This window comes from Carcharodon carcharias, chromosome 21, assembly GCF_017639515.1.
Source record: "Carcharodon carcharias isolate sCarCar2 chromosome 21, sCarCar2.pri, whole genome shotgun sequence".
Lineage (NCBI taxonomy): Eukaryota > Metazoa > Chordata > Chondrichthyes > Lamniformes > Lamnidae > Carcharodon > Carcharodon carcharias.
In genome coordinates, this window is record NC_054487.1 from 8,634,692 (window position 1) to 8,651,166 (window position 16,475).

The window sequence follows — 16,475 nt, forward strand, 5'->3', positions numbered from 1 at the left end:
TCCAGAAGCCATTTGATGAAATCCCTCATAAGAAATTGTTCGCTAAAATTAAAGCTCATCGAATTGAAGACAAATTATTAACCTGATTAAGAAGTTCTGAGTGGAAGGAGACAGAGTAGGGATGATGGTTAAGTACTCTCATTGACAGGATGTGACTAGGTGTCCTAAAAGAATCTGTGTTGTGCCCTCAACTATTCATTGTATTCATTTACGATTTGGATGATGGGATAGAAAACCACATGTCCAAAATTTGCCAAAGGCACAAAGCTGGGTGGCGTCCTAGGCAGTGTAGATGAAAGTGTAACATCACAAAGAGATATTGATAGATTAAGTGAATGGGCGAAACTGACAAATTGATTTCAGTGTAGGCATATGTGAGGTTATTCTCTTTGGACCTAAAAAGGATAGAACAGGTTACTTACTAAGTGGTGAAAAGCTAGAAACATTGGTCACTCAGAGAGACTTGATTATTATAAAAGGTCAGGGACGGATGCAGAAAATAATTAAACAGTTTAATAGAATGCTCGTCTTAATATCTAGAGGAATAGAATATAAGGAGGGGTTGGGGTAGAACTCATACTTCAGCTATACAAAGCGCTGTTTAGATCACACCTAGGAATACGGTGAACAGTTCTGGACAGCACACCTTAGGAAGGAATTTTTTGGTCTTGATGCAAAATTGATTTACTAGAATTGTATCTGGAATCCAAAGGTTAAATTACAAAGGGATTAAACAACTCTTATTTGTATTCCTTGAAATTTAGAAGGTTAAGGAATTGGTTGATAGAAGTTTTCAAGATATTAAGAGGAACACGTAGGGTAGTTTGTGAGAAACTGTATCTGCTTGTTGCGGAGTCCAGGACTAGGGCTCATCATCTAGACATTAGAGCAAGACCTTTCAGGGGTGAAATTAGGGAACACTTCTTCACGCAGTTGGTGATGGAACTTTGGAACACTCTATTGCAAAGGGCAAGATCAATTGTTAACTTTAAAACTGAGATTGGTAAGTTTTTTTTTGTAATCCAAAGAAATTGGGCAAAGGCAAAATGGAATTAGGTTGCAGATTAGCCATGATCTCATTGAATGACAGAACAGGTCCAAGGGGCCAAATAGCTTAGTCATGTTCCAATGTAGGTGGGATCATCTAACAGTTTGTTCTTCAACTTCCACTGCAAGAAAAGCGCCAAAGCAAATTACCAGCAGGTTGTCATTGGCATTGGAATTTTCACAAGGGATAATGCGACATACTGTTAAATGAACATATATTTTACCCATATTTCCTCCATGGAAATCGATGACATCTCGGAATACTCACATGGAAGAAATTTCACCACTCCCTTCTGGCATTTCCTATTTTTTGTCTAGTGTTTTACATCCTGCTTCAATCATCATATTCTCCTTCCCTCTACCAAGTGGTTACACTATGTTAAAGCATCTTTCTACAGTAAATCACCGGGCACAGAGTAACTTCATTCTTCTCAATCAATCAGCTGCAGCTGTTGGATACAGCAAAATCGGAAAATTTAACATGTTTTTTTTTTTACCAGTAGTCATCTCAAATATTGGCAAAAAGTTAGTAATGAGATGTATTCATACTGAAATGAGCTAACATTGAAGGATAATCTATAATAGAGAACTGGCCAATATATCTTTGATCCTGTGGAAGTAAGAGTTAATGTCAAAGTATATGAATGGACATTTTTTTCTTCAACTTGAGTCTTGAGCAGTATAGTTCTCACAGAAGATCAATCTGCTGGCAATTTAGTATCTTTTACAGACTTGTCAGTACATTTAAAAGCAAACAATTTGTACATTCTAATTTGAGAATCAAAATGTAATTCCATCACCAGCATTCCATTGAAGGTTTGCCTTATCTCTAAAGTTGTGATTTTAATTATTATATAAAGATGTGATATTCATTTCTGAATACAGGATTATGGCCATTTGAGCTATGCTTGCCCAAAAAATATGCTTGGAGAGCGAGAACCTCCCAAAAAGAAAGAGAAAAAGAAAAAGAAAAAAATCAGTGAACCTGAAGAATTGTGCGTATATATCACATTGTTAACCTATTTAAAATATTTATTAAAATAGCGGTTTGTTTTGAACACACATCTCAAAGGATGTTTCTGAATTTTCAGAGAGGAGGAGGAGCAGCAGGAAGAAAGTGCAGATGAAGGAGAAGACCCTGCCCTCGATAGCTTGAGCCAAGCTATTGCTTTCCAGGTATGCAGTTCTGAGAAAATAAATTGATGCATATATTTGGAAGAAGTACAACTAGTCAGAAAGCAACTTTTACCCAATTGTAAATCATTTTTGTTTCTTGTAAATCATTTTCCTATTCTGTAGTTTTGCAAACAAATGTTGGGAATGCTTTCTTTCTCTTTCATTGCAATTTATTTATAGTTGTAATTGATCACTCTGTTGAAGACACAGTACTGCTTAGCTTAATGCTGTACTGCAAGCTTAATTGGGGGCCTTTGCAAGCTATCTCTAATACATATATGAAGTGTCAGTTGCCCCTTTGATCACATCACTCTACTCCTATATGTTGTCTGTTTTTTAATAAAAATTGATGAGCTAATTGAACAGTAACTAAAGGTGTGATTAAGTAATAATGGACTAGATCACCTGGATTGTGCCAGAGCATTCAGAACGCCCTGTACCTGTTGAATCTTCCCTAATACTTAATCCCTCTGGGTTGGGGTAGGACAACGAAGCCTGAGGAGAGAAAGGGAGAATGTAGGGGATGAGCAGGTTGTTCAAAGGAGAAGGGGTAGGAGATATTTTGACATTTGTTTTCCTCTCTGTCACTCGCACCCCTTTTTTTCCCTATCCCCCTCTCGGTCTTCCTACTCGACTGCAGTTACCATCCCTCTCATCCAGCCCCATGGCCCACTCCTCCCCCTCTCAAAGCCAAAATGCTGCCCAGTTAGTGAGGTCCCTGATGCTAAGTAGCTGCTCCAAGTTAGGTTCTAATGTCAAGTAACTATTCTTTTGGGATCCTTTTGAATCTATAGGGAATCGTAATGTCCAGTACCAAGGAAAGAAATGCTTTAAAGCTGCTTGGGGGAGGCAGGGAGATGGTCGTCAAATCTGAAATCCTGCATAGTACATGAGAGTTTGGATTTGGGCATGCTGTGTGGCAGTGGGAGGGATTCAGAAATGCTGACCAGTGGTGCAGGGGCTGTCTGTTTAAGAAGGAGAAATGAGAGAGAATAGGAAGGCTGGAGGGAGGACAGAAAGGAAGATAGTAGGAGACAGATTGAAGGAAAGCAGAGGGGGTGGTGAGCGGGGTGTGCTAATTGAAGACAGGAGGAGTAAGAAAGAGAGCAAAGCAAGAAGATGAACGTGTATCTGTTTCATCACCAAGACAGCCTACTTCCGCCTCAGTAATATTGCCTAACTCTGTCCTGCCTTGGTTCATCTGCTGTTGAAGCTCTCATTCCATGCCTTTGGAATAGTCAAGACTAGAGGTAACAATGGTCTCCTGGCTGGTCTCCTGTCTTCTGCCCTACATAAAATGGAGTTCCTCCAAATTTCTGCTGCCCATACCCTGATTCTCCACAAGTCACATTCACCTGTCACCTCTGTGTACACTGACTGATATTAACCCCAGTCTGACAACTTCAGTTTTAAAATTCTCATCCTTGTCTCCACATCCCTCCCATGGTTGGTCTTGCCTCTCCCCATCTCAACCAGCAACCCTTGGTGATCTCAGCGCTGCACCAATTCTGGCCTCCTATGCATCCCCAATTTTAATCACTCCACTGTTGGCAGTAGTGCCTTTAGCTGCTGAAGCCCGAGGCTCTGGAATTCCTCCCTAAATTTCTCCACCTTCAGCTGTTTTTTTTAAGACATTTCTTAAATCCTTTTAATCAAACTTTTAATCATCTGTCCCAATACAGGTATATTGAGCTCAATCTAGCTATCCAAAGCCTGGAGATGTCCAAAAACCAGACATTTCTACAAGCTGCCATGCATTAATTTTCTTACTAAATGAGTAAAATAACTTACTGGCATTTTTGGCTCGGTGCTGCATTGGCGTGACGGCATGTTGGACTAGTTGTCGGTTTCACACACTGGTATTCTTCCCACGCTTCAAGTGGCCCAAGCGATCCTTGTCCCCTTCTGACCCAGTTCCGCTTGATCCACCTGACCTGGCCCAAACTGCCTGAACTGAAAATTGGCAAGATCCGAAATCCAGCACGGACTCTGTCCCTAGGTTGCTGGTTTTGAGACACCGCATCTGTAACTTCTCCTTAAGTGAATCAGTGTTGAATGTTGTTCAAATGTACCCCTCTGAAGTGCCTTGGAACGTTTTACTGCCCCTTGACAATCAATGGGATTACTATTGCTGAGTCCACCACTATCAACATCCTGGGGTTTACCATTGACCAGAAACTAAACTGGACTAGCCAAATAAATACTTTGGCTGCAAGATCAGGTCAGAAGCTTGATATCCTGTGGGTAGTAACAACTCCTGAACGCACCCACCCCCCCCCCGCCCCCCCGCCTACCTCAAAGCCTGCTCACCATCTACAAGGCAATAGTCAGGGGCGTGATGGAATACTCTCCACTTGCCTGGATGAGTGCAACTCCAATAAAACTCAAGAATCTCAACACCATCCAGGACAAAACAGCCTACTTGATTGGTATCCCATCCACAAACATTCATCCCCTCCACCACTAACACACAGTGGCAGCAGTGTGTACAATCTACAAGATGCACTGAAGTAACTCACCAATGGTACTTAGACAGCATTTTCCAAACCCACGACCGCTACAATCTAGAAGGACAAGGGCAGCAGACACGTGGGAACACCACCACCTGGAAGTTCCCCTCCAAAGCACTCACCGTCCTGATTTGGAAATATATCGCTGTTCCTTCACTGTCGCTGGGTCAAAATCCTGGAACTCCCTTCCTAACAGCACTGTGGGTGTACCTACACCACATGGACTGCAGCGGTTCAAGAAGGCAGCTCACCACCACCTTCTCGAGGGCAATTAGGGATGGGCAATAAATGCTGGCCTAGCCAGTAACACCCACGTCCCAGGAACGAACAAAGAAATTATATAAATTCATGGTCTTGTTGTTGATACTAATGTTTACACCATAACTGTTTGCCAGTGTACTTCTTGATGAGGTCGACTTTCCTGACTCACCAGGAGTTCTGGCTGGCTGCTTTCATTTCTGAAAACCTCAAAGTCTTTACTGTGGTAACATTGGTAATTTCCTTGAGTTTAGCCACTTCATCTTTGGATATGAGTAAGTACTAGTCTACAGCTGAAGGGAGGATTTTTTTAAACTCTCAATTCACAATGTCTTAGATGTACTTGCATTGAAATTACTCAGTGGTGTGCATGCCAACCCTTTTCAATTTGGGCACACAACTCGGCTTCAGGGACATCATGGATGTTCATTTATTGTTGATTTAATGGACTTAATTAGTTGGAGTGTTTCTCGAGTCGCTTTGTGACTCGCACTTCATGAAGGGGTTGGAAGACTGTAGTACCACATCGCATAACATTAGGGGAAATTAGTTCCACTTTGTTAAATGGGTCGCATAATGTCACATGCAGCACCATCAACATGTGTAGGACTATTTAGAATGTTGCAACTGCCCAGCGTTTTTAATGTATAACTAAGTTACTCTTGACACTGCACATGGAGAGTTAAAAAGCAGCGGCCAGCCAATTTGTGCCACAAGCTGCAAGATCATTTGTTTGATTGTTGAGAGTTCCATATTGGCCAAGGGAATTCTCCTACTCTCTTTTGATTAATGAAATAGGATCTTTTATGTTCATTTGAGAGGACAGCATGGGCTTCACTTTAACATCTCATTTAGAAGACAGCATTCCATCAGTACTCTCCATTGCTACTGTACTAAAGTGTTATTATTCAGATCAAGCAAGTTAAAAAACTGTGCAAATTGGAGCTGAGTGGGTGAGGAAGAAGAAAGAGATTATATTGGAGGCAGTTGGGGAGGGAGCAGAAGCGATGGAAACATAAAATCGCGGAGGAAAGGGAGCAACAGAAGTCAATAAACGAGTGCTATGTCCATTTCCTCACAATGGACGAGGGATGTGGAAGAGTGGGTTGTTGAGAAAGAGGAATTGGGAGGGAAGCAGAAGGCCACAGTGGATGAGAATGTGTTGGGTGGCACTTTGGCAGGGACACTGTTTCTCCCTCTCTGGGGGAACTGCACTGATTAATGTCCATTTGAATCTCCATTTTGTGAGGGGGGGAACCATTTTTCTAAATAATAGAAAAAAGGTTTGAAGGTCAAGGTGAGTTTGGTGCCGAGCTGTTTCTGGGTGAGTGACTGGAAGAGACACGTTGTTTCGTGGCATGTGCGCGGGTGAGTAGATTTGGTTCTCAGGTGGTGGGATTTCTTCCAAATTTTTTCTTCAGTGGAGTGACCCAAGCAAGCCAGCTTAATGAATGATTTTGTGGAGGAGAGGGCGATGATGTATTTGTCACAAGTAACCTTGAAAGCCAAGCATACACTTAGTTAAGCCAGTAAAAGGAATGGCAAGTTTGTTGTCTAGGGGAGAGAAAGGAACAGTTTTTCTTTTAGGCAAGGAGGAATGGTGCAGTGTCTTTTCTTCCCTCATTGGGATGTGATGGAAGATTTGTCCCTATGGGTTGTGAACTGGGAGCTCTGCTTTCAGCAAGGTCAGGCAAGGCTAATTTATATCCTGTTCGAAGGGTGATGTGAATTTCTGCTTTGGGATGGCTATGACCTGGTTACCTTTTCACTTGTAGGGTTTTTTTGGTGGTATTTCTGCTCTGTAGAGGTGGCGGAAGGATTGAGATGATTCTGAGGGTTGTATATGTACTGATCTCTGCTCAGTTGAGGATGATGGAGTATTTTCAATCATTGTGGGGTATAGGGAGGCTGGAGTCTCTTCCATATCATACTGATTATTGTCTTGTTGTATATCATATATGTGATATGTTTATATAGTGCCTCCTACATAAAGCATCCCAAAGCGTTTCACAGGAGCATTATAAAACAAAATTTGACATGAGCCACACAACAAGATAATAGATCAGGGGACCAAAAGCTTGGTCAAAGTGCTAAATTTTAAGGAGTGTGTTAAAAGGAGAAAGCAAGGTGGAGAGGTTTTTTAAAATTAATTTATGGGATGTGGGTGTCGCTGGCAAAGCCAGCATTTGTTGCCCATCTCTAATTGCCCTTGAGAAGGTGGTGGTGAGCCAACTGCTGCAATCCATTGGTGCAGATGCACCCACAGTGCTGTTAGAAAGGGAGTTTGAGCTTTTTGACCCGGTGACAGTAAAGGAACGGCAATATAGTTCCCAGCCAGGATGGTGTGTGGCTAGCAGGGGAACTTGCAACTTGGAACTTGTCCTAGGTGACGAGGTCATGGGCTTGGATGGTCCTATCAAAGGAGGCTTGGTAAGTTGCTGCAGTTCATCTTGTAGATGGTACACACTGCTTCCACTGGTGTTGGAGGGAATTTAAGGTGGTGTTTGGGGTGCTGGTCAAGCGGGCTGCTTTGTCCTGGATGGTTTAAAGCTTCTTGAGTGTTTTTGGAGCTGCATTCATCCAGGCAAGTAGGAGAATATCCCTTCACATTCTTGACTTGTGCCTTGTAGATGGTAGGGATTCAGGAGACGAGTTGCCCGCTACAGACTTCCCAGCCTCAAGTGATGGTAATGCCATTAAATGTCATGGGGAGATGGTTGGATTCCCTTTTTTTGGGAATGGTCTTTGCCTGGCATTTGTGTGGTATAAATGTTACTTGCTGCTTAAAAGCCTAAGCCTGAATGTTGCCCTGGTCTTGTTGCGTATTGGCACGGACTGCTTTAGTATCTGAGAAATTACGAATGGTACTAAACTTTTTGAAATCATCAGCAAATATCTCCACTTCTGAATTTATCATGGAAGGAAGGTCATTGATGAAGTAGCTGAAGATGGTTGGTCCTAGGACACTACTCTGAGGAACTCCAAGAGCACTGTCCTGGGACTGAGATGATTGGCCTTCAACCATCTTCCTTTGTGCTATGTATGACTCCAACCAGTGGAGAGTTTATCCCATTGGCCATTAATCGGGGCCATCATGAACTCAGTGGCTCACTGTGTCTGATTCTCCATGAAGTTAGCTACTATTTCAATGGAGGTAGTCATCAGTGCAAATACCTGAGACATCAGTGCACTCTGCTGGCGAGGAACTCCTCTATTTTCTGTGCAAGGGTTAGCACTGCATCTGGAAATTCTGACAGAAGCACACGCATTTCGCATTGCTAATCCACAAGTACCCTTTTAGTGCAGACTCCCAAGGCTCAGATGTGTCCAGCTGAACTAAGCTTGAAGTGTCCTGCACCCTGCGGGGGCTCTCCACTCTTATCCCTGTCTGCAGCACTTGCTCCTGCTCGTGATTAACTTGTCACCATGTGCCATCCCTTCTATTTGAGAATCTGAACCCACTGATATTTGTGCATCTGCGCTGCTGGAGGTTGCACAGAAGTCATGTGATAGTGCACCGTCCATGCTGGTTCTTCTCTGAGGACTCCTTGCGTTCCCTTATCAGCACCGTCAATGCACCCGTGGAAGTTAAAATACATGGGTTAGTGCTGAAAGTAGGTATAATTGAGTTCCAATTTAGCGTAATACAGATTGTGACATTTAATTTATTGATGACATCCATTCAACGTGAGTGACAGTTAAGTGGCAATGTGATATTTAATGCTGTCACCAGATCTCTGGCCCACCCCCATATCTCCATCACCAATGGTCTATACTGGTGCAATCCTGCCAATCTCGAGAGCATCTTCCTCTTCCCATGGCTGCAGCTTGAACAGTTCTCTGCCTCTCCCTGGAGCTGTGGGCTCTCTTCTCTTGCAATGTGAAAAGGCAGAGAGTTGGGAGTGTGAGGAGTGAACCGATTGCTGAGGATAGAGGGTGAATACTTGAAGAGGGGGACTGGAAGGAGTGGATGTGAGGGTGTGTGAGAGTGATGTCTGTTGAGATGCAGATTTGAGGAGGAAGCTGGAGAGAAAGTAATGTGTATGCCAGCAAGGTGTGTTGGTCAGAGGAGTGCTGTACAAAAGAATGCTAGACAGGTGAGAGAGTGATGGCCACCAGCAGAGAGTTGCTGAATATTCTGGAGTGTATTAGGTCACTAAACCTTTTTGGCACTGGATCCAGGTCCTTGGCACCATGCTTTGGCTGCTGGCAGTCTCTGTGACTTGCAGCCACACCAGCATGGTGAGGCTTGCTGTTCTATCATCCTCAGAAAAGAAGACTTTGTGCCCTAAATGCATTAATCATCACCTCCAGGGACATGTCTGAGAACCTGTGGGGCAGCCTTTCCATGTCTCCCTTCCATTCTACAGCTCTTTGTTCCTTCTCATGGTAACTGAGTGCTGAAATCACTGCTGCCATTGAGATTCTGCCAGGTCCTTTTAAATAGAGATCCTTCATTGTTGAAGCACTCATCCTGCCCACCCTTTTATGATTAATCAGGGAACCTGGAGGTAGGATGTTAATGTTGTTGCTCTGAGAAAGAGCCATAGCAAATCTCACAAATTGGTTGATCAGGTTCCTGACCTGAAAATGATAGCAACGGGGGACAAACCACAAGATTCTGCCCACAGTTGTTTATTAACCCTGTCTTCAGTTCTTATGAAGATTTGACTTTGTTAGTGTCTTTGCTGTCTGGTATTAGTGAGTCATACATCACCTGTGAATGTGTAGGTGGCCTGCTGCCTGCCCCAGAACTGGAATGACCATTGGGTTGTTGTACATAGGGCTGACCCCAGAGATATTTGGCTTCCAAGCGTGGACTCTAAGCTTAGGAACTTATGAAACATGTGCAACTAGACTATGGTCAGAAGGAGGTTTTGAACAAGTAGTATGCTGATCATGCAGCTAAATAGAAGGATCTTATCACTTTTCATCATAATAATTGCATTTTTCTGTTCTGTTTTTCTCTCCTTCCTTTGTCTGCTGGAAGCCTCAATTCTTTTCTGACGTCAGGTTCCATCAGTGCCAGCCATCTTTCAGTATTGTGCCCAGAGTGATAGGTTATTGGACTGCAGGGACAATTGTAGACAACCTTGATCCTTTTCTCATCCAAAGTCCGTAAATGCAAACTGCTGCAGCTAACGCCAGAAAACAATTATGAGCTTGAATCATTGCCCTTTTTTTTGGTTGAGGACAGCATGAAGCTCGCATGTGTTGCTGTTCATGATTTAATAAAATATCCATACTGTCTGGGCCCATTTGGTAAGAAAGTCAATTTGTGAGGTAGTGGTCAGTGCCAGTGTATGTGAAATTAGACCTAAGCATTGAGTCACCACTTTGAGGGCAGGAGGAGGAGAAAGAGTGACAGCTAAATAATTTGAGGAAATTATTTCATTGAATCATAGAATGATACAAATCAAAAGGAGGCCATTTAGCCTGTTGTGCCTGAGTTGGCTCTTTGACAGCTATCCAATTAAACTTTTTCCTCCTAAATATCCAATTACCTTTTGAAAGCTGCTATTGATTCTGTTTCCACCAATCTTTCAGGCAGCACATTCCAGATCATTACAACTTTCTGTGTGAATAAGTTTCCTCTCATCTCGCCTGTGGTTCTTTTGGCGGTTAGCTTTAACTCTGTGTCCTCGGATTGCTAATCTGCTGACACTGGAAACCGTTTCTCCTTCATAACTCTATCAAAACTATGCATGATTTTGAACAGCTCTATCAAATCTCTCCGTAAACTTTTCTGCTTTAAGAAGAACAACCCCAGCTTTTCTAGTCTCTCCATGTAACTGAACTTCCACATCCCTGATACCAGTCTAGTAAGTCTTCTGTGCGTCTTTTCTCAGGTCTTTATATTTTTACTTAAGTGTGGTGCCTAGAAATGATACAGTACCCCAGCTAGGGCCTAACCAATGCTTTATAAAGTTTAGTATAACTTCCTTTTTTTATTAACTCTTGTCTCTGTTTATAAAACCAAAGATTCCACGTGCTTTTTAACCACCTTCTCAACTTGTCATGTAAATTTCAAAGATTTATACCCACCAAGGTATTTCTGTTCTTGCACCCCCTTATTAAAATTATCCCCCTTAAATGAAAGTCAACTTTAAAATTGTCTTTCGTATATTTAAGATTAACCAAATGATTGTCAACAATTTTTAGCATTTTTAGAATAGAAACCTTATTTAGATGCAGAAGTAGTCAGACTGCTGACAGCAATTGGATGAAAAACATTGAGCGATTTGATTGTTTCAGTTTCTGTGGTTTTTTTTTACTGGTTGATAGAATATCTTATAGAATTGTGACTATTTTTAATTTCTCCCAATCATGTGACACACTTGAAAGTCATGCCATTGTACTGTGGACGCTAATGAATCTCCTTGTGATGTCCTCATTCTTCCGACCAAAATGCAGCACTTTACACTTCTGTGCTTTGAATTGCATCTACATATGTCCATCCATTTCACCAGTCTGTCTCAGTTCTCCTGAAGTCTGAAACCTCCAATCTGCTATTTTAATATCTTCCTTTGCAACAGGGGCTGTTAAAAAGATAACGAATAAAAATTAAATATGTAAAGAATTGAAAAGTTGAGGTACTGTGATTTTGAATTTTAAAACAGTCAAAAATCCTAGAATACCAAATAATATATTTTTTTATTGGTAGATTTTTCTGATTCTTTTTCATAACAGTTGTAACCTTTTTTATTTCAGCCAATTAAAAAGTGCAAAAGCCAAGTGTGACAAAAATGAAGTGGATGCAATTATAGCATGAGTAATTCAGTTTCCATACAAATGTATTGTGTGTTACTTGGCAAAATGATGAATTCTACAATTCAGCCTCAATAACACCACAAGAGATTCACTAGTGTCCACAGTACAATGGCGTGACTTTCATGTGTGTCACATGATTGGGAAAAATGAAAAATAGTTGACATGGTTACAAGGAGATCAAAGCTGGGAACTAAATATCCAGGGGTTTGTGATTTTTCGAAAGGACAGGCAGGAAGGAAAGGGTGGTGGGGTAGCTTTGTTAGTACGAGACGGAATAAGTACGATAGCAAGAAAGGATCTTGGATCGTAAGATGTAGAATCAATATGGGTGGAGGTAAGAAATAACCAGGGGAAGAAGACACTGGTGGGAGTAGCCTATAGGCCCCCGAACAGTAGCTATACTGTAGGACGGAAAATAAATCAGGAGATGATGAGCGCTTGTAAAAAAGGCAGTACATTAATAATGGGTGACTTTAATCTTCATGTAGATTGGGAAAATCAAATTGTCAGAGGTAACCACGAGCAAGAATTCATAGTGTATTTAGGCCAGTTTCCTAGAACAATATATTGTAGATTCAACCAAGGATCAGGCTATTTTGGATCTGGTAATGTGTAATGAGGCAGGTTTAATAAATGATCTCAGAGTAACAAAAGATTCCCTCAAACAGTGACCATAACATGATAGAATTTAGCATTCAGTTTGAGAGTGAGAAACTTGGGTCGGAAACAACTGTGCTAAATTTAAATAAGGGTAATCAAAAAGGAATGAGGGCAAAGTTGGCTGGAGTGGACTGGGATAGGATATTAATAGAGAAAACAGTTGATGAACAATGGCAGATGTTTAAGAAAATAGTTCATGTCTCACAACAAAGATATATCCCGGTGAGGAAGAAGGATTCAAGGAAGGGAATAAACCGACCATGGTTAACTAAGCAAGTTAAGGATAGTATCAACTTAAAAGGAAAGACATACAATGTGGAAAAGATTAGTGGTAAGCCAGAGGGTTGGGAAAGTTTTAAAAACCAACAAAAGATGGCCAAAAAAAAGGGTGAAAATAAACTTTGAGGGTAAAATAGCAAGTAATATAAAAATGGACAATAAGAGCTTCTTTAAATATATAAAAAGGAAGGGAGAGACCAAAGTGAACATAGGCCCCTTACAGAATGAGGCTGGGGAAATAATAATGGGAACCAGGAAATGGCAGAGTTGAATAAATACTTTGCTTCAGTCTTAACAGAAAGAAGATTCTAATAGCATTCCAATACTTAATAATCAAGGGGTAAAAAAGGGGAAGGAAATAAATACATTAACTATCACTAAAGGCTGATACGTTTCCTGGACCTGATGGGTTGCATCCTGGGATATTAAAGGAAGTCACTACAGAGAGATTGGATGCATTGGTAGTAATCTTCCAAGAATCCTCAGGTTCTGGAAAAGTCCCAGACGATTGGAAAACTGCAGGTGAAACACCCTTTTTCAAAAAGGGACAAAGGCAAAAAACAGATAGCTTTTGGCCAGTTAGCTTAACATCCATCATTGGGAAAATGTTAGAGGCTATTATAATTGTAATAGCAGAGCATTTAGAATTACATAATCTAATTAAGCAGAGTCAGCATGGCTTCATGAAGAGGAAATCATGCCTGACAAATGTATTAGAATTCTTTTGAGGAGGTAACAAGCAGGATAGATAAAAGGGAACCAGTAGATGTAATATATATTTGGATTTCCAAAAGGTGTTTGATAAGGTACTGCATGTAAGGCTACAATAAGTTAAAAGCCCATGGCATTGGGGGTAATATATTAGCATGGATAGAGGATTGGCTAACTACTAGAAGAGAGTTGGGATGCGATGGGGCGTTTTCAGGATAGCAACCTGCAACTAGTGGAGTGCCACAGGGATCGGTGCTGGGGCCTCAATTATTAACAATATATATTAATGACTTAGATGAGGGAAATGAAAGTACTATCACCAAAGTTGCGGATCATACAAAAATAGGTGGGAAGGCAAATGGTGAGGATGATACAAGGAGTCTACAGAGGGATATAAACAGGTTAAGTGAGTGGGCAAAAAAGTGGCAGATGGAATATAATGTGGGAAAATGTGAGAATGTGCATTTTGACAGGAAGAATAGAGGAGCTGAATATTATTTAAATGGAGAAAGACTGCAGAAGGTTGCAGCACAGAGGGATTTGGGAGTCCTTGTGCATGAATCCCAAAAAGCTAACGTATAAGTTCAACAGGTAATAGAGAAGGCAAATGGAATGTTGGCCTTTATTTCAAAGGGAGTGGAGTATAAAAATAGGGAAGTCTTGCTAAAACTATACAAGGCACTAGTTAGACCACATCTAGAATACTGTGAACAGTTTGGGCCCCTTGTCTATGGAACGATATACTGGCATTGGAGGTAGTCCAGTAACAGTTCACTAGGTTGATTCCAGGCATGGAAGGATTTTCTTATGGCGAGAGGTTGAGTAGGTTGAGCCTGCACTCATTGGAGTGTAGAAGAATGAGAGGCGACCTTATTGGAACATTTAAGATTCTTCGGGGGCTTGACAGGGTAGATGCTGAGAGGTTGTTTCCCCTTGTGGGGGAGTCTAGGACCAGGGGGCATAATCTCTGAGTAAGGGGTCGCACATTTAAAACAGAGATGAGGAGGCATTTCTTCTCTGAGGGTAGTGATTCTGTGGAATTCTTTATTGCAGAGGGCTGTAGAAGCTGGGTCATTAAGTATATTCAAGGCTGAGAGAGACAGATTTTTAATCAGTAAGGGAATCAAGGATTATGGGGAAAAGGCAGGAAAGTGGAATTGAGGATTATCGGATCATCCATGATCTCATTGAATAGCAGAGCAGGCTCAATGGGCCGAATGACCTACTTCTGCTCCTTCAACTTATTGTCTTATAGTCACAATTGTATAAGATTTTATATCTACCAGTTAAAAAAATTGAAACATCAAATCGCTCAATATTTTTCGTCCAATTTCTCTCATCAGCCCGACTACTTCTGCATCTGAATAAGGTTTCTATTCTAAAAATGTTTAAAATTGTTGACTTCACATCATTTGCTTAACCTTAAAGGTACAAAAGATAATTTTATAGATAACTTTTATTTAAGGTTTTTACTTGGAGGCTTCGGCCTCTCTCAAAAACCTAAACTTAAAATTGATATTTTCCCCAGGACTATCATTTGACATGATGTTACCAACTTCACTTGTATGTACAGTTTCCAAAGTGTCACAGGTTTTGTCTATATTCCAGCATGCAATAGCATGTTCAATATAAATGGTGCTTTCCCTTATGTTCAAGGAATTCTGAGCTTTTTTCCCCTATTGATTACAAAACAAAATTGAAGTTGAATTCCAAGATGCTTTTTGTAGTAAAATCTCATCAAAATTATTTTACATTTTTTTAAACTTCAGAGACTTTAATTTCGAAATAAAGACAGATGATTTACTTCATCTTTGCTTCCTTTTGTTTACACTTAGGTATGTATTATTCCAGCCTTAATGGGACACAGTAGCTTAAACATAATTCTACCTTGGCAGCAGAATACTGATGTCATTTATAAACTGGCATATCATGTTTTTTTAATTATTCTCAGTATATATGCAATGCTGACAAAGCTATATTTATTGTCTAGCCCTAGTTGTTGCCCAGAGGTGTTAATGATGTCATCTTGAATTGCTTCAGTCTTTGTCCTAATGATTCTCCAGCTGGCAAAATAGCACTACCCTTTTCCATCAGAGGAAACCTGAGTCCGTTTTTTCCTTTGTTGGAGGTAGCACAAATTATCTGCCTTTCACTCCACCATCTAGTAGTCCATACTGTAGGCTGACATGGGCTGCTTAAATGTTGGATGAGTTGTGAGTGGAGCTGAATGCTGTGGAACAATTATGGAACAGTATTATGGAAAGAAGGTTATTGATGAAAATGGTTGGTCCAAGACTGCTTGAAGTCCTATGGTTGCAATGATTGGTTGCCAATAACTATGTCTGTTGTCCTTTTGTGTCAGTCTTGACTGCAGCCATTGGACAGTTTTCCCTTGACTGTTATGCTCAATTCTGATAAGACTCTTCTTAACTAATAAAACACTGCCTTAATTTTGAGGATGATTCTTTTAGCTCTTGCATTCCTGTCTTGCTCAAGGCAGTGAGCAGCTCTGGAGCTAAGTGGTTCTGGCAGAACTTACATGGAAATTCAGTGACATGGTTATTGATGAGTAGATGTCACCTCATGGCACTACAGTATTTAAAAAAACTTACTTTTAAGTATTGTACAGTCAATTAAGTACTTTTAAGTGTATCTTGTAATGTAGCAAATGCTGCAGCCTTTTTTTCACACAGTAAGGTTATAATGACCTCATGGTCCAGTCTTCTTGTATATTTATTGAGGGATAAGTGGCCAGGACACCCAAAAGAACTTCAGTGGCTCCTTTGAATGTGTTGCTGATGATTATGAGGAGTCTGATAGGGCAGTAACTGGCCAGGAATATTTGTGCATGTTTTTTGTATATAGCATATTTCGGTGCAATTTTCCTCATTACCTGGAGTCATCACTGCATTGGAATATTTTGGCATCAGGGCTGATTTCTTTCTGGTGAATAGGTTTTCAGCACTACAACCGAGATGTTGTTTGTCTAATTTCTTGAACTTTGTTGTTTAGCATGCAGATAACCTTGTATTGTAGCTTCATTAGGTTGCAGCTTCATACAAA

At 40.9% G+C, this 16,475-nt stretch overlaps 1 protein-coding gene across 4 annotated transcripts in view; it reads left to right on the plus strand.

Annotated features, from left to right (window-relative positions):
- zcrb1 (zinc finger CCHC-type and RNA binding motif 1) overlaps nt 1-16,475 on the plus strand; it is a 61,111-nt gene that overhangs the window by 41,648 nt on the left and 2,988 nt on the right. For all 4 annotated transcript variants that reach the window (XM_041215536.1, XM_041215535.1, XM_041215539.1 and 1 more), the window contains 2 exons: nt 1,933-2,042; nt 2,139-2,223. In XM_041215536.1, coding sequence (XP_041071470.1) covers nt 1,933-2,042; nt 2,139-2,223 — 195 coding nt within the window. The remainder of the gene's footprint in view (nt 1-1,932; nt 2,043-2,138; nt 2,224-16,475) is intronic.